This window comes from Pteropus alecto, unplaced genomic scaffold (assembly GCF_000325575.1).
Source record: "Pteropus alecto unplaced genomic scaffold, ASM32557v1 scaffold94, whole genome shotgun sequence".
Lineage (NCBI taxonomy): Eukaryota > Metazoa > Chordata > Mammalia > Chiroptera > Pteropodidae > Pteropus > Pteropus alecto.
The window spans coordinates 9361106-9384221 of NW_006437736.1; the positions used below are offsets into that span (position 1 = coordinate 9361106).

Sequence of the window (23116 nt, forward strand, 5' to 3'; positions counted from 1 at the left end):
TTTCCCTATTCTACCCTCTGATGGAGGGTGTTACATGCCATTAAAGTAGCTAAACAGCAAAAGGAGCTAGCCAAAGAGTGGAAAAGGAGACCATTTGTAATACAAAAATTGAACACTTCAGCTGTCACTCACCTAGGATTGTCTCTTGAGATTCAATTTGTCTTCAAGCTTCTCTTTACACATATGGGTACATTTACATATTTTGAATATTTCAGTTAAATTTATAACATATGGGCATGTGTTAATAATGAATTTTGTTAAATATAATTTTATTTATAAGACTAAGAACATCGGTCATTCAATATAGTAGATCATAAGAGCTTTATGATCTCAAAAAATTTTAGTTTAGAAACAAGTTGAGAAATACCCTCACTAGACGTAAATATCCTACATGTTTAGCAAAACAAGCAAAACCATGGCCTCTCTACTCCTTAGGACGCAGAGCTTTTTTATATATTCATAATACTGCAAAGAGATATGCAGATTTCAGATACTATTAGCCCATCATCATGTCTCCAAAAATGACTTCAGATGTGGGATATGGCACATATTTCCCATTTTCTTTTGTAACAGAATTTTCTTTTAGTAATCCCAATAATCAGGTTATGAGCAATGCAAACCAAACTTCTAAGAAAATTGAATTCTCAGCAAGCTGTACTTAAAAGTAACTTACAGGGAAATTAGTTAGGAACTGATTGGTTGGTTTGCTTGTATTTTTTTAATCTTCTGGAGTAATGTTTACGTGAAAATATAATCAGAAAATTAGTACCTTCATCAAGAGGTAATTCAGAGAGCTTTACAAATAAATCTAAGATTCTCCTTGATTACAAAAGAAGGCTTTCTACCTCCAGAACCCTTAAACGCTCAGAGGCAATTATACCATTAAGGTCTCTCTTTCCATGCAAAGATTATCTCATTTCCTCATAATTAGTATTTCCTGTTTATGGAAACAGACTATATTCAGAAAACACACAAACACTCCTCCCTCTCGCTCACTCTCTCACTCACTCTTTTTCACTGTCCTTTGCTCTCTCTGGAGCTGTATCACTTGGAACCTCTTTTCCTTCCCATGGGTAACACGATTGCATTTTGATGGCATCTGTCATACAAACTGTTATTTGCTTTGGGAAGTAAGAGCAGAAGGAAAGGAAAAGAAAACTTGGAAAATCTAGTCAAAGGACTTTTTTTTTTCTTAGATGAAGTGTTAAAGATAAGGGAAGGAGTTACAGATGGTGATAGGTAAGGAAGTTTTACATCACCCGTGGTAAGACTGTGCAAAGGAATTAAGGTGCTAAAACTTGGAAGAAATAGAAAACTGTTGAGAGTATAAAGAGGAAGAAGGATGATATGAGTGTTCTTTTCCTTTCCTCTTTGCCTTTCAGAGACACCTCCCCTGCTTCATTTGTTGTTACTGTGTGAGGATGAGATCTGAGGTTTCAGGGATGCTGTCAGGATTACTCAAGGATAGAGTAAAAAAGTTTTAACTTTCTGTTATACTCAAAAGAGAAATAATGCCTTAGTTCAGTGCTTTATAATTTTCACAGCAGCTACTTAACCATTCTTATTCAATCTACAGAAATCATTTTTAGTCTTGAAGGGGTGTATAGACATATGTATTTAGATAGATAAATGAATGGATGTTAGGTAAGTGGATGGATGGGTGGATAGATGGATGATTGGATACATAATAGATAGAATTATATGCACACATATATTTTAAAATATTTTTCCACCTACTGGATTGAGAGCCCTAGAGAACTGAATATTTCTTCTTCTTTGTGACTCACAAATTGCATAGCATGGTGGTTAAATGTTTGTTGAATAAGATTATTACTTTCCCTTTAATATCACAACTCAAAGATGTTAAGGATCTCTTAGCTAGAGGAAGAGTCAGAGGAAAAACCAAATATCATAACTTTCTGCTTCAGAGGTCTTTCTATCCACCATACCTTTGCCACACATAGATTATTACAGTCCAAAAAATAAGAGAGAAAATGTCACAGTCAAAAATCAGATACAAGTTCAAATGAGGATTTCTGGAATGGTGGGAGTTGAAATTGGATGACACACAGGCACTTTCGTCTTCATGTTCTCAGGTAGAAAGTGTTTAGAAATTATAACCACTTCACATTTAATTGCAATTTTAGTTCTGCAGATGAGAACAAAGCAAATAAACTTCTACTTCAGCTTCCATTCTAGATGTTTAAAACCACCAGAATTCCTCAGAACACTTGCAGTTTTGTTGAAAAGAGATCATTCTGAAGCCAGAAGAGCTCTCGAGACTTCCATGGAAGCTGCTGTCCTTAGTTGGCAAATATCTGGAAAAAGAAAAGGGGAACAGTCTACCCCCCTTAAAATGGAAGCTGTTTCATCCTAAATACCATTTATACAAAATAAAATAAAAATCTCTCCCTAAGTAAAAACCCAGACGTAAAAAGGATGCAGTCCCACGGTGACGATAACTAGAATCGCTCATGTGCTCAGTGGTGCTGCATGTGTAATCTCTGGAGGATTCCAGCTACACGTATTATTTCACGTCTGTCCGCTAAATCTGAACTCCAAAATGAAACAAATGCAAAATGCGACGCTGAGGAAGATTACGTGGATTTGCGATTTCCCCTGGAGGACTTGGTCCAGCCGGCAATAAATGGATTGAGATTTCATGCAGAACATGGAGACAGACTGTTGCTACGTAACTTTTCTTCGTGACTCTTGTGCATTCTTGCAGGGGTTTGTTTCGTTTCGTTTCGTTTTGGTGCTTTTCATTTTGTGTCTATGCAAACATAGCAACGAAAATGGAAATTGTAGGGTGATCGGATTTTTTTAAGGATGTGGAATATTTGGTATCCAGAAAAAGAAGCACGGGCTAACTTTCCAACAAAAAGGGGAATGGTTAGTGAATTCTGACATGCTTCTCTAAAGCGGTAATATGGTAATATGGAGTTACTTAAAATGTCTACTGAGGGTCGAATCTGTAGGAAAGTTCTTTAGCTTTAAAATTGGGTGAAAAAATTAAGATGAAAATGGTACTTACATTATGGCCACTACAAAACATAATCATAGGAACAAAATGAAAGGAAACATGCCTAAATGCTAATAGCCTATGTATAACTTGTTCACTTATTTGTTTTCCTGTATTTTCTGTCTCTATAATGGAAAAGCAGGATGATGATGATGATGATGATGATGATGAAGAAGAAGAAGAAGAAGAAAACATTGTTTAAGAACAAGTAAAGAAAAAAACATTAAATTTATATCATGTTAAATTTACACGTTTAACTTATATCACATTAAATTTAAAAAGAAGAGAAAGAAGTCTGAGTGCGCTCACTTTCGCTGTTGCTGTGACATATATTCTGATGTGAGCTGTTCAGTGCAAGAGTAATGTCAAGATATTGTCTCGCAGAATTCCCACAGTTAAATCCAGAAACATAAATGACAGTGACATAATATTATAGCATTGTCACTCAGCACAGTTATTCTCCTACTGCTGGGATTTTTGATGGGGTTTCTGAAGCTGTCCCGTGTAATTGATACTGGAGAAAATTCCTAGAGGCAGCTACTACTCTGATGAGTGGATACCAATATGAGGCCGGCCCATGTTGTTTCAACAGTGTTTTTTGCCTTTGACTCACATTTCTCATGAGTTGTAATAAGAACCATTAACAAAACCTGCAATGACTTTTATTTCTTACCTATTGGAACTGAACAGTTAGAACCACATTCTTACACTCATGTGTATAATAATTTTTCTTAGTTAATAGTTTAAAAATGTAGTTATTTGTATCCACTCTTCCCACATTTCCTCTTTGAATCTTCCAGAATAATTTGCGGCAGAAACTCCATATTGTTTTCCGAGTTGAACTGAGTTTTGTCACTATCTTAGAATAAGTAAATCTCCAATGTATTTCAGTTACTTTACCTTTACTCCCATTGGGTTCCTTATACATGCAGTTAACTTTCACCCAAGCAATAATGAAAACAATACAGAAGTTTGCTTTACCACAGTAGCCATTGCTCTGACTTTTTGAAAATTAAAGGTTTATAAACTGACTAGTCATCGGTTATGGTGCCTGGGGTAGTAGATTCCACTTCTTCCCTATCTGCTTACAACTGTCAGATGTTAAGCTGTTCTTGCTCACGGCAAACCTAATTGCTTTTGGACTTGACTTTTGCATACTGGCTATCTTTCTTTGAAATATTGTTATTGTCTTGCTGATTGGAATTCATATTGTCTCCTTGAGAGTCTTGAAGCCAAACATCACCCTCCCTACCACTCTACTGTTAGCCAGCTTGACTCTTGGGTCGATGAGGACTTCTGTTCTTTGTCTATACCGGTTTCCCCTGCTACCCCAAAAGCAGAGCGTTCCTATGAAACCTTCCTTAAGCCAAAATGGCTTAAAGCGAAGAATTTACCTGGGGACACATCTTACTAAGTGATGCACAAAATAAATGGAGATGAAGCACAGATGTTCACAGACACAGTTCAAAGCTATGGCGGCTTGAGGCTGCGGCGCTGAGCGTAGTTCCTGGGAAAGGAGTCTGGCGGGGCCACTCTCATCACTCGGGGTGCGGCTGCCTCCATAATGGCTCCCTGCAAAGCAAACACTGAACACTATTTTCAATTTTTCTCTCTCTCTTTTTTTTTGGTAAAAGCAAAAATTCTCTTCAGATTTCTTCCAGTTAGCAAAAATGGGTACTAATGTTGTAGGTCTTTCAGAAAAGCAAAGTGGCATAAAAACAAACTTTCGGTAAGCAGGGATGCCTGTGTATGCATTTCACAGGGAACTCTGCAAGGTACTTGCCTGAGCCCTTTTGGTCTGGCTTTAACACTGCTAATAGCCTCGTCCAAAACTGAAGCTGTATTATTTTAATGTTTTTTAGATGGTCAAGAGCCAGTATAAATGTTTTGAACATGACAACACTCAAAATAAAAAGCACCATCTTAAATGCATCATAACAGTATAACCAATAACATAGCCTGGGTTTAGAGGTTAATACTAAGAAGAGCATGGTGAGTGGTGAGGAGCAGGCTAAGAATCAGGTGTGAACACAGGCCATGACACCTGTGAGCGATATGACCATAGACAAGTTATTCAGTGTTTCTGAGTCTCAGGTTTTGCATCTCTAAAATGGAAATGATGATGTATTTTTAAGGATTAAATGAGACATGTGTACACATATATAATGCACTTGATACAGTTTCTAGCAGAGCTAGAACATAGTAAGTGTTCAATAAATGATAGTTATCATCACTGTCTTCTGTGATTCGGGATCATTTCTGATAAGTAAGGAGAGCTACCCAGATGTTCTTGATATGAATCATCACTGTGTGTTAATTTGTTCATCTGTCTGTCTATCTAGGCAGTTCTGTGGATAAGGCAGCAATGGAGCTCCAGTGTAGAGGAATGACTTAGCTTACCTCCTGTCAGGGATTAAGTGTGCATGGAAGAAGCATACCTTCTTTTAGATTAGGTCTAATATTAAACTAATAGCTAGAAACCAGATCCATTCCTGCCAGTACACACCACTTCAGAGAGGGCTTCTCCAAGGTTAGCCCCATCTCTTTGTGCAAAGCACGAGTGAATTTGTTTGACATGATTAATGATAAAAATGACCAAGTCCCTGATTTTCTGCATCAGGATTTCCGTGCATCCTTTGAGTGTACTAGCTGGAATAGGCACACTGTGAAGGTTGCATCTGCTCTGTGCCAAGCCCTGCGCTGGGTATTCTCACAGTTTCTTCTTCATCTTCCCAACAACATTTGAGATTAGCATTAACTTCCTTACTTTATAGGTGAGAACACCAAGACCAGAGGAATCAGGTAACTTGTCCACAACTGAGTTGTGGGAGAGTAAACCAAAAACAGCAATAGAGGTTCCACCAGCTCAATTTAACCACAGTTATTTGTTTAGTGCCAGTTTTCTTTTTTTTTATCAAAATAATATCGAATGTCCGTATTACTATAAAAACATTTCAGGGCAGGACTCAGGAGCCCAAGATAGTACCAATAACATCAGATCCCATTACCTTCTGGGAGAAAGGCAGTGGGGATTTTATGGGAGGAATTCATATTCAAGATAAGCCTTTGGCAAAGTAATTAAGAGTAAGAATAAAAAGAAATAAGAAAATGTAGTGTTTTTAGACTTACAAAATACACTTGCAAAGGTTAATGTTGTATTTTTCTGAAATGGGGGAATTCTTTGATCTTGATGCTTAAAAAAAGAATATAAAGCTGTTTGGGTCATATAAACAATATTGCCTACAAGTAAGCAGCATCGGGACCACACTTATTTAGCATATTTGTAAATCATCTGAAAGGATTTTATGGTGAAATTCTAGGTTTGCAAAACCTGCCAAGCTTCTTCAGGTAGTGAAATGCCAAGCTGACTAATACAAATGCAGAAAGGTAACACAGGCCTATACGAGTGGGCAGAAGGGAAGCAGACGGGCTTCTGCATGGACAACCGTAAGATAAGGAATTTAGGGAGAAATAATTTAAACCATCCTTCCAAGATTAAAGGGCTTTGAATTATCAGCTGTAACAAAATTAGATTTTTCAAGTCAGTGTTTTTTTCCCCCTAGTTATTCCTACTACAGATAAAAGTGCTTAGAAAGGGCATTTAAAAGGGGGATTAAATGCAGAAAATAGTATCCTGCTCAAATGTAAAGCCATGGTTCACTTATACCTGGAATATTATGAGCAATTTGTTCAATAAACCTTAAGCAGTTGTGCTCGGGTAAGAGAAGGTACAGAGAAATTCAATTAAAATGATCTATGGGGAGGAAGGCCTGCTCTATGAAAACAAACTGCAAAGATTAAGTTTCGTCAGCCTGGGAGGATGAAAGTTTATGAAATCATTGGGATATGGTGCATGTGGACATTCTAGTTTAAATACTAGTTTGAAATCTAAATAAATTTGGGCAGAGAAGCCAATAAGCTGACAAGTAGGCAAATAAAATTTCAAGCTAGCACAAATGAAATGCCTACCCCCACCCATTTAAAGCTGGAAAGAGAATTTTTTTTAAAAAAAAAAAAAAGTCATTTACACAGTGTGTAGTGTACTTTGGGAACTAATTACCTAACCAGAGTTGTTATATCCTGGAACTACACATGGGCAGCGGAAGGGGTAAACACATTTCTAAGGAATCATTCTTGTTGTTTTTAAAAGTCAGTAATATTTGGAGATATGCCCAAACTTTGAAGTTTACATTGGAGTAGAAAAAGTTTTGAAATCAGCAAACCTGACTGCAATCTCCAGGCCACCGCATACTAGCTCTTAGGCACCTTAACCACTCTGAACCTCTGTCTCCTCATCTGTAAAGCTAAAAGAATCCCTTCCAGATAGAGAAGATTGACAGGGGTAGTACTTGTAAAACTCCAAGAAGGAATAGGGACTGGGGCTATTTTCAAATCTTGGTTCCCTTTGCCATCTCTTCTACACTGTGCCCTTTGCAGCACTGTCAGATTCAAAATCCTATCCTGGGGAGACTCTGAGTCTCCCCCAAGTAGATAGGGCTTGACCGTAACTCTTCTTCACTACTATTATCTATATTAACATTCATTCTTTCATATTCATTGAGCCCCTATTATTTCAGGCATTGCTTTAGGCTTTGGGGAAATAAGTGATAAAGATAGACCAGGTCCCTGCTCTCAGAAAGCTTACCTGGGGGAGAGGGGCACACAAACACTAAATCTTTGTGAAGAGATACCACCTGAGCAGTGTCCAGAGGGATGAGAAGGCATCTTTTGAAATTCTCAGGGGAAGCATTCCAGGCAGATGGACAAACAGAGTTAGAGACCCTAGTGGGAGTGAGAATGGAATGTTCAAGGCACAGAGAAGGCCAGTGTGACCAGGTGTCCCGAATGAAGAGGAGAGAGGCAAGGACGCGAGCCAGACAGAGAGCAACCAGCCCTGTTGGAGCTCAAGGTCAGGTCAGGGCTCAGATTTTATTCTAAGACCAAAAGCAAGCTTTTGGAGCGGTCGTGTGGTTAGGGAGAAGACTCCACTTGTACTTTTGAAAGGTCTTCCAGCTGTCGAGTGGAGAATGGGACTCCAGGGTCGCATGAGTAGAAGGAGCACTGTCTCTGCTTTCTCTTCCTACCCCCTCTACTTTGCCCCTCGAGACTTTCTCCACGTTACTCCCCTCTTTCTGGACTCCGAGGGTCACCCTGATTTCACGCCTCTCATGGTGCAGAAGTAACTTCGCACAAAGCTCTTTTCATTCCTTCATCTTTTTAGGACGTACGAAGGTTATTTTTCTCAAATGAAATATTTAACCCAAATATATGTCATTTCAGGTTTTAAAAATCAATTTGATTGGCCACAGGAAACGTATTTTGGCATCTCTGGGAGACAGGCTGCACGAGGATCCGCCACAGAAGCCCCCTCGGTCCATCACCCTCAGGGTAAGTGCTCAGCACATTCGTGTTGCTCTCCATGCTTAGCCCCCCAATTTATTTTGGGCAATAACATGAAACGACTAAAACAATGGATCAGGAAGCACAGGCTGTTTTCCACATAACTCACCTTATCCATATAAAACACAGTCTCACTTTCGATTGTGTTTTTTAATAAGATTTTTTCCCGCCCTTAGTTAAATACAATAGTTTTGAGATTTAGAAACACATCTGACAAACCACCACCTTTAAAGAACCACTCTCGCTACTGCCATCCCACACTCCCGTCTACACCAGGAGAGAGGAAATGAGTTTTCTGTCAAACTCCTCAAACCCACAGAAAGAAAATTGATCCAGGACTATAGTTAAGTAAAGATCCATTTAAAATTAACCTTAAGGTCTTCTCTTCTTTAAGAAGTAAAAATTGCCCAGCTTTACCCATTTCAAAAGTTAAGAATAGAGAATCTAGAATTTTATTCAATAAACTATTTCAACTATATTTTAGGATTATGGGGTAGCAAAACGAGAGAGAGAAACCTTAGGTAGAAAAAAATGGAAGGGGAAGGAAGGCAAGAACAGAGAGAAAGAGAACAAAAGAGATGATTTCCAGGCAAAATGGAGTGAGAAGTAGCCGCCAAAATAGTCACTGGGTTTTGTGAGGCCTCAAGGAACTTTTCTAAAATTTATCAAAACACCAGAATCTCCATGACCGGTCGGAGAGTTCCAACTCTGTTCTCTTTAGTTAGCCCTGTACCTTGCTCACTTCTGATTCCCATTCTGCAAGTATAAGAAAAGGAAGTGGTAGTAAATGATGAACACAACGCATGGCATTTAGACATAACTGCCAGCAATGAAATGCGGTAGAATGCCTCTTATCAGTGAACGTCGGAAAACAGCATGACCACTGTCAAGAGAGCAGAGGGTCGGGCAGAAGAGGAGCTGTTAAGATTTGAGTCCGATTCATTTTTAAAGAAGAAAATGTGCAAAGATTTCAGGAAATGTAGGAGAAGTAGCTCCAGAATGGAGCCCTGAGGAAAATTGATTTTTAGGGCAATTGGGAGACACTGGGACATTTGGAAGCTAGTTGAGGGCTTTAGGAGTAGTGAAAGGAGAAATAGGAGCTTTTTTTCTCCCACAATAAGAGGAGCTTCAAATAAATTGGGGGGCAGGAAAGAGGGTAAAAGAGATTATTGTTTTGCCTTCATTTTGCTACACTAAAGGGAAAAAAGATATAGGCACCATCAGTATAATCATCCTAAAATGACTGTTTAGAGGAGTCATTTCCTGCTACTTACCCTATTCTCTTTCTTTCCCCTTCTGAACCCATCCCTCTGGTTCCCTGGAAGAGATTTAGGGTAACAACAAACAGAGATTCCCAAGAAAAACATGCCAAATCTTAACTTGTCAAAGGAACCTTAACTTTGTCCAGAAATCTGAGGGAGGCTCAGGGACTAGCGCAACTCAATCCTCTTCTTACTTGCAAACACTAGAGCCCAGCTGTCTGCTGCACCTCATCTTTCTTCTGACCAATTTCCTTCAGCTTGAGTCATCTTTACCACTGAAACGCATCCACTGTCGTATGCATTACTCTGCCATCTGTACGTGTGACATGCCATCTCTCCATGCTGCGTCCTTTTCCCCACCTGATTGCCAGACCACTCTCTGGTGGAGGATCAAGACCCATTGGCTCTCATTGTAGCTCTCTCATCATGGCATCTGCCGTGGTGAGGACAGTTCGTCCATGTGAACACACGGCTCCTTGTAAACCGACGTGACAGCGTCAGGGGTGCCCGACATCTGTGTGCTACTCTCCTCTGAGATCACCCAGAGTGCTGGGTTAAGAAAACAGCCTGATTCTTTATACTTTAAACCTTTGACCTGAAATATTTAGGGGGAAAGGTATTGACTAGATCGTGCCATTAACAAAATGGTGGAATGTCATCCATTCCTTGGCAGTTGATTCAAGAATGACTCCCCACCCCCGCAGTTTGTCTTGTCAGTATTTCACAATTTTGCAACCAAAGGTTAGCCACAAAAGCATGGTATTTACTTCATGATGTATTTCCATTCAGGAACCCAGTGGTAATCACACTCCTCCTCAGTTGTCTCCATCACTTAGCCAAAGCACTTACACCACTGGTGGCTCCCTAGACGTTCCTCACATTATCATGCAGGGCGATGCAAGGAGGAGAAGAAATGAAAACTACTTTGATGATATTCCCCGATCAAAACTGGAGAGGCAGATGGCCCAGGTAAGGTGTTAAAAGCCTCTGTGACGTTGTCGCCTTTCCTCCGTAGCAAGTAATGCATTCTAATTTTGAATAACAGCTTACGATGGATGCCTGTTGTCCACACTAACTGGAACTTTACCATTTTTTTATGCCACGGCTTTCATTTCCCGCTCACTTGAACTAGGCTGAGACAGACCTTTCTGGGAACGGAAGGTATACACAGAGCCTTATTACACATTCTTGTTAAAAAAATTATGTCTGATCTCATTGCATCCAGCAAGTCTTTGCTCTAAAGGGAATAATACTGTGCAAGAATCAAATCATAACGAAAATGAATAATAAAAGCCTACGTTATAAAATGTAAATTGGCTGGATGACAGGGCAGAAGTCGGGGGAGGAAGTAACTCCAGGTAATATTGTTAATTTCCTTTCAAGTTTATACATTTACACAGAATTATACTGTTGGGACTAGTTGCATCATCTCTCGTTGTCACCTCGAGCGGCTGAAAATGATGATGCTGCCTGACACAAATAACTGAAAAGAGAGATCTGTCACGTTCAGATCTTTCTATGTTTTGGGTATGAAAGTCCATATCTGTCTGGCCTGTCCTCAGATTGCTGCTCAGAAACTGAAGTCAACCACGACCGCACAGTGGCACTGGCCTAACACGCATTCAGAGAGAGGCAGCTAGCTCTGCCGTTTCGCCCCGAGATTCAAAGATAGGGATTTGTTGACAAATATTGGCAGATTCAACTCTCTTCATCCTCATTCTAGGTTCAGACTGGTGCATTAAGAGGCTTCTCTCTGCCTCCCACACCTAAGATGAGAATCTCGAGGTGAAAATTTGACTGTAATTGCTTCGCCCGGGTTGTTAAATATTTTTCTCAACTGTTTGGTGAGATTCTGTTTTTAAAAGCCTTTCGTAAACATTCTATGCAGCCACTCACAAAAGAAAAATGTGAAGAGAATGTTCTGGAAACCATGGCTATTCTGCCTGCAAATGCCCTGGAGAGAAAGAGCCTGGGATATTGTGTTTCTTTTTAGCTCTCTCGATTTTGAATTGTTCTCAGAGTTCTTTGCGCAAGGAATGGCAATGTTGGGATTATGGAGAATATTTTATTGAAGGGAGATGGAAAATGTAGGAGAGACAGAAAAGAATAATTTTTCCTTTCTCTCTTGTTAAGTATTGCCTTCTAATCCTTATTAATGTCTTCACTGTTGTTTTTTAAATAAAGAGCCTGAAAGCTTTTTTCCCCAAGTCGTTCATATATTTCCTGCTATTTGTCAGTATCTGTGGATCACAAATGTGGTTAAATCTCTCTAGTGGCAGAATTTTAGAGACAAAGTTTGTTTTAACCTTGAACCATGTAGTCTTTGTGTGTTAATATAAACCTAGTCTTTCTGAACCCTTCTCTTCTCTGGGTAAGGAGCAATCATGCATTAATGAGCGTTAGCTTTTATTGACTGTGCCAGCTTCAGGAAGAGAATCACCTATCTCAGCTGCTCATCTAATTTATGAAACATCTCCGCATAGTACGATTTTTTTCAAAGAGGAAATTAATTACTCTTCCATCTATGTGTGAACACTCAGGTAATCTAACAAGACTGCTCTCTTCCTTATTTATTTATTTATTTATTTTAGGAGATTCACAAGCTAGGGGCAGTGTATCTTTTGAATAGCCTAGATCTTTTTCTTGTCACTCCAATCAGAATGTGTTGCTTTCAGGAATTATGTTGTTCTTGAGAAAACTGAATGAACTTGTATCTGGCCAGGCAAGAAAGGCCCAAAAGCAGAAAGAGGAGAGAGATAAGCAGGCGGATGGGATGTGGTGACCTACAGTGGATCCATGTGAATGTGCTTATTCACCTCACGTGTACTGTTACTGATGATAGAAAGACTGGTATAGACACAGGTCTGCATCAGCAACTAGATTGCTAGAAATTTTCTAAAATACTGCTGTTCAGTACAGCACTTTTGCTGCAGAGAAAAGAAGAGATGGGACCACAGGAATCTGATCAATAAGAAAAAGGGATTCCAGAATCGTAACTCTTTAGGTTGCGTTAATTGTAGCCTTTTATTCGTTTGTTTTAAGAATGTTTTCTAGTCTGGAAATGCCCGAAATCATGGAAAAATGAACATGTATGGACCTCTTAAAAATAGTGCCATTTCGAAGCTTTTTTTTTACCTTTCGAGATATTAAATACTTGGTACTTTTGATGTTGAACAGTTTTATGTATGTGACTTTTTCACTACTCATCCACTCAGTTGATGTTTTTTTTCTTATTCTTCCCTTGTTTTGGTTGTTTGCTATACTAATTTTTAAAAATCTACTTGCTTTTTTAAAAAGCCGTCGTACTTTCTGTAGACCACATTCTTCCCCAAAGTTATGTGCTTAGCCTATAAAGTTGAGTCTTCCTGAAGATTTGAGTTAGCAATTAGGATTCCGGTAAGCGGACAGCTAATTACACCTCCTCCCCACCTGGAGCTCAGTCCCCATGTTTCTTTCCCAAGGGGTTTCTCTCAAAAGGCCTACTGTAGTGTGCTTAATGCATGCCTAACCAGTCTGTACCTTGCTGTCTCAGACATCCATCTTCAGGCTTTCTTTCTTCCTTGCTAAAAGAAAGGAAAATGCAGTTATTAGAGAATCACCAGACAGATTCATGTTCTCAGAACCCCGCTTACTTCTTTAAATTTATCTGAGCTCCCACTAGAGTGCTTTGGAATTCCAGCCATAGGCCAGAAACCTTAAGTTCTTTGTGACTGCAATAATTCAGAGGAGTTTTGCCTTCTTAAGGTCTGCTCAATAGATGTTTGGAAATGCTTTGCTTAATTTGGAAAAGTAATGCTTAAAGTTAAATGAAGATACATTTAATGTCCATTCTACCTATTAAGTTTATTTGTCGGCAAATATTTTTTTAAAGGTAACACTAGAGTGGTATATAATTACTTGTTTTCAATTCAAACCAATATTAAAAATAGCTATCTTAGAATACGAGGAATCTGCAAAAATTGTGGCTATTGTTTGCTTTTATTCTGATATAACCAATATTCTTGCGTCAAATTGTCTTAAATGAATATGTGAGAAACAAATGAGTTTTTTACTAGTAGTTTTTAAACCACTGAATGTAATGATGTAAACACATTTAAACAATAGGGTTCCCTATTGTGCTAAAAATATAGCTTTTCTAACCTAAAATTCTAAATTGTACACATTAGCTCAGAAGCTCTGAAATGCTTCCCCATTTCCATACCCCTAATAAATAAATGTTGCACTCACATTTTTATAATAATACCTTAATTCATATAGAGCTTTAAAATTTTTAAAGTACTTCCACATCTGTTATCTCATTTTAGCACAAACAAGGTATCCGACACAGCTGTTGATGTGCGTGTAGCACATGGCACATCCGCTTTTAAGTCCAAGCTCTGCAAAGATGAGATAGTAAGTGAAAATATGTCAAAGGAAGGGAGAATATTTCCGGTATTTAGAGCCTAATCTTAATCTTTAGAAATTTTCTTGAATGATATTTAGGAGGAGTCAAAATACTCTTAAAATGAATACTAAAGGAGAGTAATGGAATTAATAAAGTTTAGGGATCACATTCTTCAAAGTCATGAATAAAGGGAAAAGAGTTCCCCAGTGCAAAAGTTAAAATCATTTATAGAAGGCCTTCATTTATAGAAGATACTTATGGAAAAATGAAATAGTACTTCTATTTGCAGAAAATAAAAAGACTCCTAAACAGGAAGAGAAATGTAGATTTTTGCACAAACTTCAGCTTTATATTAATGAGGATTATTCATAATGTGGAAGTCCTTGTGCTTTGAATATTCTCATCTAAATAAAATTATTAATATTGCCTGAAGAACACAAACCTGAAAGCAGGCATGATCCACATTTTAAAAGCAAGGAAACTGAAATATTACAGGGCTCGGTCCGGGTGGTGCAGCCAAAAGAAACCAAATTAGAATTTGCCTGAAGCAATGCGTTAGGCTCTCTAAAGGCTTTGTCTAAATTCTTTCTAAATCATAGAAAGTAGATTCAGTTCAGTCTAATCATTTCTGATCCAAACAGCATTACTTAATAAGTATGACTAGATCAATTCCTTCTTTATCTGAAAGCATTTTACACATTATATTAGTTCTACAAATATTCATTCTTTTGATATTGTTAAAAGAAGAGAAATGGAAACCAAGCCATATAGAAGCCTTGCCATGGCCAGATTCATCCCTGGGATTCCAGGTGCCATATTTTAACCCTCACAACAGCTCATCCTGTACCCCAGGAAGCCCAAGTGGGTGAGTGAGTTGCCTAACAACTGGTACGTGACAGAGCCAGCACTCCAGCTCTGCTGTCCCTGATCGTACCCTGGTTCTTCCATGGTTCCCGATGCCCTGTGGGCTGCCTCTGTTCTAAAATGATATAAAATATTTTCGTAACAGTTCAACAAATACTAAATTGTCATATGCTATAACAGATTACACTTAACGTAGGCACAGCGAGCAGAACAAGAATAAAATCACTAGTAGTTTAGTGGGCATTTATTGAATCAGGACATGGTTATCACCACAAAACCCTTTAAATGCAGAACTACAGTGGATATTTGTTGACCCTTTTAATGGGAACCCACCTTGAACATCTTGGTAGAACTCTGTCCTCCTATGTTTGTGAAAAGCTTTGCAGGTAGATGTGGAGTTTACTGCTTTTACAGAGACGTACTTGCTGGTGGGCTTTCTCCACATTGCATGCTGTTTCCTTAATGGCTTCTTCAGTTGGAGTTCTGATTTGGTTTCTTTCTTGCTGTGACCTCCACCAAATCATGCAGTTTCTCTGAACTTCAGTTTTCTTGTCTTTAAAATGTGGGTAATGCCTACCTCTCAGGTTCGGATCAGATGAGATAATTTATGTGAATGCATATTCCAGACTGTGAATACATACATGTATATATATATTTGATTATCAATTCAGATATATCACCCATCAGTCCCAAAATCAAAGGTCCCTGATTGTTATAGGGCCAAAGCTATCAGATGGCTGTAGTATTCATAAAAACTATCTTTTTGTTCTAATGTTATCCATGCTTAAAATGTTGAGAATGGAATTGAAATTTTCCTCTTTATTATTATAATTGCATAAATATGAAGGCTGCCAAGGAATATCTAACATGATGGAGAAGGGATCTGTGCAGAACGATCATCAAAGGCAAGGAAAGCAAAGGATAGCTGGAACAGTTCTCTGCGAATACAGGTTATAAAAGTACGCAGCAAAGGATATCTTCCAGTATTAACATGTTATTACTGCAACATGATGAGATAAAACATTAACTGAAAAAGAAAGGATTGTTTTGTCCTTCGATGAAATTCCTTAGCTAGAGAAACATGGATACTCAAAAAACCATGAGGCAGATACGTAGCCATCTCTAGGAAAGAAGGAGGATAGTAATTTATTCTTTTATACTTTCCCTGGGATTGTTCCTAGAAATACTCCCTGCTTCTCTGGTATTATGGAAATTTACAGATGCAACCTTCAGAAAATAGCGCAGCCGTGTAAAGAGGAACAAACATCATTTTCCTAAGGGATTTTTCCCCAAAACTATACAAGTGTTCTTATTGTTGTATTATATCAGATTTTTTAATGCCCATAAGTTAATGGCAAGTTTTTAATTTAGATTTTCATCACTTAGCTACTACTCAGAAAGGCTCAGCATGTCCATAACTTCATTTTCTTCCATGAAGGTTTAAAAAAAAGCAACTCCTAATACTTAAGCACAGATGGATAATATATAACCCAAAAAAGCAGGTTAAGAATAAACTCAGTAAGCTCTTCTATCAGGTACTTCTGATTTGACACCTGTTGAGTTGACAAGCTGACATACCAGCTTCAGAGATAATTTGAGATATTGATAATATCTGTGCCCTCTTTCAAGCCAGAAACTCTAGACCACCAGCCATCTATTCCCAAAGGCATCATTCCAAGCAAAAGTGGGGGAAAAAATGTTGCTTTCGTACCAGGCACTTAAAACTGATAGCTTGTACACCTTGTTTATTAATGGGAAAAGTTAATTGCCTTTTCTCCTTTTGACAGCTTTGGTAGGAAATTCCAATTTGATCAGTGTCTTTCAGGCCACATTGACATGTTATTGTCTGTCCTGTATACTGGGGTTTAAAAAGAATGGGAAAAGGTGGGTACGTCTTAGGTTTTGATACTCATTTTACAAGTCTTGGTTCTTTTATTCTCTCTCGAGCCCATCTGTGAGTCAAGTTAGACAGCCAGGCGTTTGTTCTGACAGATGCCAAACAGACCTACATACCTCCAGTCATTTTGCTAGAAACGCTCTGATGTCCCCATGTTACCTCCATGTGCTGAGACTTAACCAAGGTGAACGTTTCCAATTAAAACGAAACCATAAATTTTTTAAAAAATCAAAAGAAAAGATCTTATTTTCAACTGAATAAATAAGAAATCTGGTAATATATAAAAACCCTATTTCAGTGGCATTGACCTTGTGATGCTTCGTGGTGCCTTAGGCTGGCTGACATTGAGCAGCTTGCTCACAAAAAGGCACACCAGGCTATTTTTCCCCTTGTTAAATTTTTGGAATGTTTCTCATTATATTCAGTCCAGTTCTCGGGTCCACAGATCAGAGTTTTGGCTGGTATAATCTGACCTTGCTAAATTTTCAAGGGTAAAAGAATTCTGTTATTCTCTTCCTTTTCTTTTTCCAGTGCGAAAGAAAGAAAAAGAAAGAAAGAAAAAAGAAAGAGAGAGAGAGAGAGAGAGAGAAAGGTTTTTTTTTTCAATGTCTAGAGGAAATAGGGCTAATTATGCAGTGCTGTCTGAGTTAATTCCATTCGTATGTTGTTAAAGTAATATATCTGTAGGGACTCTTCTGGCTGTTTGCAAGTAACAAAATCCAGGTTGAGACGTCTTAAGCAGAAAAGGGCGTGTACCTGAACCATTTCACTGCGAAGTCCGGGTCGGCTTGATCCCAGTGCTCGTCACATCTCTTGCCCTCTGGCTCTTCACGTCTCAGCTCTGCTCTCCTCTGGGTTGGCTTTTTTCCCAAACAGGCTTTCTCTGCATGAGGGGAGTTTCAAGTCCGATTCCTGTTAAACTTGAACTGACAAGAAAGAGGGCTTATCTTTCCAAGAGCTCCCCGCAAAAGTCCTAGGATTGAGTCCCACTGGTTCAGATCAACCTGGTTAGCATCACTTACCTGTCCTGAGCGAATCACAAAGGAAGCGTGTATGTGTGTGTGCGCGCGCATGTGTATGTGTGTGCGCGCGCATGTGTATGTGTGTTATGGTTAACCAGGCATAGGTCACATGCCTGGAGGTGGTTTTAGCTCCACCTGAACCCCATAGACTGAGGGGTGAAAAGGAGGCTCCTCAAAGAGTCAAAGGGCCATGGCCGGAAACGGGTATGGTTTCTAGGCAGGCAGAGCTAGCAATTGTGGGTGCCTGAATAAGCCTACTTTGACGTTCAAATTCTGAGACTGTCCGATGGAAAATTGTTAGGTCACATGGGTATTGATTTCATTTTTTCATGCTTAATTTAATGAGCTTTTTTAAAATACCAGATTTGAAGTAATGAGATCAGGGTTAAAAATCTCATCTCTGATACCTATTACTTCTGTAACCTTGAACAAGTCTCTTAGCTACTCAGAGCCTTAGTTTTCTCTTCCTAAAGTGAGATTAACACCCACCTCACGTCATTGTTATGAGGCACAAAAAATAGTATTTGTCAAAGTATTTTACAAACTACAAAGGGTACGTGTTTGGGTTGTTTTAGAAATTATTGTTTTGAGATAACTTCTAGTTTTTTTCTGCTTTTTCAACTGCAACTAGGAATAAAGGTATTTTAAAGTAAAGCTCATAATATTTAGCCATGTTTTACAAAACTATTTCTATTTTCCAGCTTGTAAGCCCCAACTAATACCTCTTCACTGATACGGAAACAATTATTCTTAGAGATGCAAACACTGTACAAGCAGTTCCTGTCTGTGTCATAACCTAATTAGCATTGGAGCTCTGTGGAAAGGATTTATGGCTAATACCCGTACTTAAATACTTTTAAATACTTTATGAGTTAGCATACATCAAAATATATCATTACATTTTATGTTAAAATATTTCGTTTCTCTTAAAGTGTATGTTGGCTTTATGTAGGGGCAAGGCCTGACTCTTCCGTGGTCATTTTTTTACTTCCTTATACCAAGCACTCCGTAAATACACAAGGTTAGAGGCACCACAAAATCACATCTTTCTAGGACTCCAGATTGAGCACAAATTGAGATGCTCTCAAATTTGGAGGGGCGGGGAAATAAACTACCTAGAATGGTAGTGTATCTCCTGACTAGCTTGGATCTGGTAGTTCATCATCATCATTGGTAGAGCCAGCACTGATTAATGAGGAAACTGAGGCACGGAGAGTTTATGTTGCTTACCCCAGGCCACACAGACCATAAGACGTGGAGCCAGGATTCAAACCCAGGCAGTCTGCCTTCACAGCCTGCACTTTAACTACTGTGTTGATGAACACCCAAGGGTGTCTCTACAAACTGGGTACCAGCAGACATGAAACATTCTAGAAATTCTACAACCCTAAACAGCTCCAGGGCAATGTTTTGAGTCCTTTGACAAATTTTGTTAATAACATCTAATACCTGATAAAAATTCAAGACAAGTAGAGAATTGAACTTCTAAGGTAGCATGGGTAAGCACTGTATTTGAAGAAAATCCTTTACTCTTAGCATCCAATTTTTAATTCTTTACATTTCAGGGATAGCAAACAATTGCTTCATGTAAACGGTTATGAAATGATGTGGCCCCATTCCTGTGTAGGTCTTTATTTTAATGAGGTTTGAATGCAGCTTCATAAAAGGTTGTCATTCTTTATATGCATTTAACACCTAGGTGATTCTTCTGTTCTTCTTATTAAAAAAAAACAAAACAGGATTTTAGGGTGAGAAGGGGCCAGAAAATGTATCTAGTCCTGTCTCATGATGCATCCTTAACAGACAACCACAAATTTCTGCTTAAAATTGTCACTGGAAAGGTGGCCCTCATTATGTGAGGCAGCCCCACCATTAGGAAAGTTCTAATTAATAGAACTTCTGTCTTATATTGAACTGAAATAAGCCTTCTTAAAATTCCTACATAGTTAATTCTGCCTTCCAAAACAACAGAGAATAAACCTGCTCCTTCTTGATGAAAATAGTTCTTTAAGACTGAAGACAATTCGATGTCTTCCCCTCACTATTAATCATATCCAGCTCCTTGCCAATATCATTCTGATGAGTTAGATGTGGGCTACACATCATCCTGATTCCTCAGCTCTGGGCACATCTGTTTTCTTGATGTTCATGCTTAGCTGCATTAATGTATCATCAATTCTCACCGAGCTTTTCTTCACAAAAGTTTCCCAGGCTTTATCAGTGGCCATGAGCCACACCTCCCTTCTCAGCTTTCAGCAGTACTGTGTGTGTGTGTGTGTGTGTGTGTGTGTGTGTGTGTGTGTGTGTGTGTGTGTGTAACCTTAATGTGGGATTTTACACTTGCATTATTACTTTCCAGCTAAAATAGTTTTATCAAGGTTATCCAGTAATCCTAGTCTACCAAAGCCTTTTTAAAACTTAGTCAACACTCAGTGTGTCAGTGATCCTTCTCAGCTATGTAATGTGCTCATTTAAAAAGCTTACCTCAAAAAAGCACGCCTTTCAAGAAATCCTACAATTTATTGATTTCAATGTTGCACAAACAGAACTGAAGAAAAAACTGTAGCCTTCTATGAGAAACCTCTTAGGTTGGTATCATTCAAGATGATTGTTCAACTTGACCTTGTTTCTCCATATTTTCCACAAGGATAAAATGAGGAAATAATAAACATAATTGAATGAATGGCTTTGTCCAATAACTATTTTCTTACCAGAGACAGGAAGCAGTGTTGAGTATATAGTTAATAAATGAGTTTAAATTTTAAAAAATGATATCCTCCATTTCAAGAAAGGAACATAAAGTATATTTTAAAGAGATGTTACAGGCAAAGAATATTACTTTGCGAAATCGAGTTTCTCTGCAGCATTTCGTTATGATTTTTTAAAAAGCTGTTACTTTTTTGAATGAGTTATTAATATTTCTGCTTTTTATTGGTCCTGAAAAATGTCTTTAGTGGCATCCAAACTCTGAGGTAGAACAAGTAAAATAGCACATATTGCAATAAACAGCATGATCCCAATTGACTTAAATTCCCTGCAACATCCGGAGAACACGGGGAGCTGAACAAATAGGGCCTGGATTTACAGTGTTCCATTTTTCCCTCTGCTCTATTTTTTTCCTGTGAAGAGATTTCATAAATAATTGTGTAATATCATTTAGGGCAACAACTATCCTATTAGGCAATGCAGGTTATATATTATGTCTACAAATGAATAACAGGAATCACATAGCCTATAGTTCTCTTCTACTTTGGGAGCCTAGGGCTTATTTTATGTGCTATTGGTACTAGAATTAGAGTTAACAAGGAAGGAAAGAAGGGAAGAAGGAAGGAGTAGAGGGAGAGAAAATCATAAATCTGTGCAGGCTACAAGTAATATCGGAATATATACGATGCCAGTGTACTTATGACGGACCAAACGTGGTATTTACTTCCTCCCACTCTTGCCAGATTGATTAATGCTGACACTACCAATAGCAGGTCACACATGGAGAAACAACTGTTGGCCTGGCTTTTCACTTCCAGCATGTGATTACTGATCTGTCCAAGAATTTCCCCGCAGACACGTGGGGAAGGTCACGATCATGAAGAACAAGGACTGCTCTTCAGAAAGAGAGAAATAACAGGAAGCAGCATTTTCTTGAGTCCTGCATTCCCTGCAAATAAAATAGTTCATCTGAAACCTTTCATTTAAAGGGTCCATGGTAAGAAACCCTGAACTTGAGACATTCACAGTGTAGTTGAAGAGCAGAATCACACACAGTTGGTAGAAGGCCCTGTATGTATCACAAAGTGCACCTGAGAGGAGAGAAGGAGGATTGTCCCTGTTTCCACAACAGATCAAATGATAAGACGCTGGCCTATGGCCTCTGGGGAACACAGGAGACACAAAAGGTGGTGATTCTCTGATTTCCAGGCAGGATTCAGTTAATGCCCGTGAAAGAAGAGACCACAGGGCTGTCACTGCCAGAAGAAAAGATGCCTAGGAGATGTTTGGTGTGTTATTTCTTGACCGAATTAAATTTGTTTGACTTCCTCCTTTGACAGATCTCATCTCATTTTAATCTCTGTTCAGGAAGCTGCTGAGTTTGCTGGCTGCTGACCGAGGCCTCTTTCTTTGGGGCACCCTTTTTTCTTTCGACTTTGAAGCTATTTGGTTCGCTCTTCAAGTTTGTTTTTGTTTTATTGTAGAAGCGCTGTCATCCAAGAGAAGGAATTGACTTCATTATTCCTTTAGCCTTCACTCCAAACCTTTCCTATTTCTCGTTGGATTCTTGCTGGTCAATTTCTAAACACCCCGCAGTGTGAAAGAATTATGACAAACATAAGGCAGAAACAGAGGAAAAGCCAATTTCTTTCAGGGCTAGAACAAGGCAGAAAATTTTATCTCTGATAGAATCTGACCAGAGGGCTATATTTATACAAGTTTCTTTATTAAACTAGCTACACAGCATCGGTTGACTCCCGGAAGGTTTTCAGTGCCTAATTGGAAGTATTGAGTAGATGGAGCTATTGTCAGCTTGCTCCATCCCAAGACCCACCATCAGCCTCTGGATCCCAATTTACCACTGGTCCTGACAATGGACAAAGGATGGTGTTCACGGCAATTTCCATTCTATAAACACCAACTAAAAGCAAAGTGGATCCCTTTGTGACCTATGCCTTGTACCCAACAGATGAGTAGTCACTATTTTAAATGAATGTCAGGGTGCCAGGGAGACAGGTTCTTAAGCTCTAAAGTGGGGGTTTTTTGTTTGTTTGTTTGTTTGTTTCAAATTTTCATTTTCTCCTTGAAAGAATAATCTTTTTACAGTGTTTTACAGTATGGGCAGCGTTGACTTGATTTGGATATAAAATGCTAGGTGCTCAAAGAAGGCTTCTCAGAGAAGGTGACGTTGGAGTAGAACCTGAAGGAAGAGAGGGAGCCTGTCCTGCAGTATCTGGAGGAAGAACATTTCAGGCAGAGGGGGAAACAAATGCAGAAGCTTCGAAGCAAGAGTGTGCTTTGCTGTTCAGAACCAAGTGAGCAAGAGAGAGTAGTCGGGAGCGGGCTGGAGAGGGAAGGCAGGGCTGGCGCCAAAGGATGGAGATCCTTGCCAGCCATTGTTAGGACTCTGAATTTTCTTCTGAGTTAAATAGAGCCGAGTGACATGGTCTGGCTTTAATTTTAAATGGACCGTTTTGGCTATTGTATTGAGAATATAAGGACTAAGGGTGCAAACACGAAAGCTATGAGACCAGTTTGGAAGCTAATAGAATAATCAGA

At 38.8% G+C, this 23116-nt stretch overlaps 1 protein-coding gene across 25 annotated transcripts in view; it reads left to right on the forward strand.

The window, feature by feature from the left end:
• ANKS1B (ankyrin repeat and sterile alpha motif domain containing 1B) overlaps positions 1-23116 on the forward strand; it is an 831972-nt gene that overhangs the window by 740275 nt on the left and 68581 nt on the right. For 14 of the 25 annotated variants that reach the window (XM_006914572.2, XM_025048663.1, XM_025048664.1 and 11 more), the window contains 2 exons: positions 8303-8410; positions 10474-10653. The exons of 4 other annotated variants lie outside the window; for them this stretch is intronic. In XM_006914572.2, the coding sequence (XP_006914634.1) occupies positions 8303-8410; positions 10474-10653 (288 nt within the window). Of the gene's footprint in view, positions 1-8302; positions 8411-10473; positions 10654-23116 lie in introns of those variants that run through there. 7 more of the 25 variants (XM_025048666.1, XM_006914577.1, XM_025048679.1 and 4 more) reach the window with 2 other exon arrangements.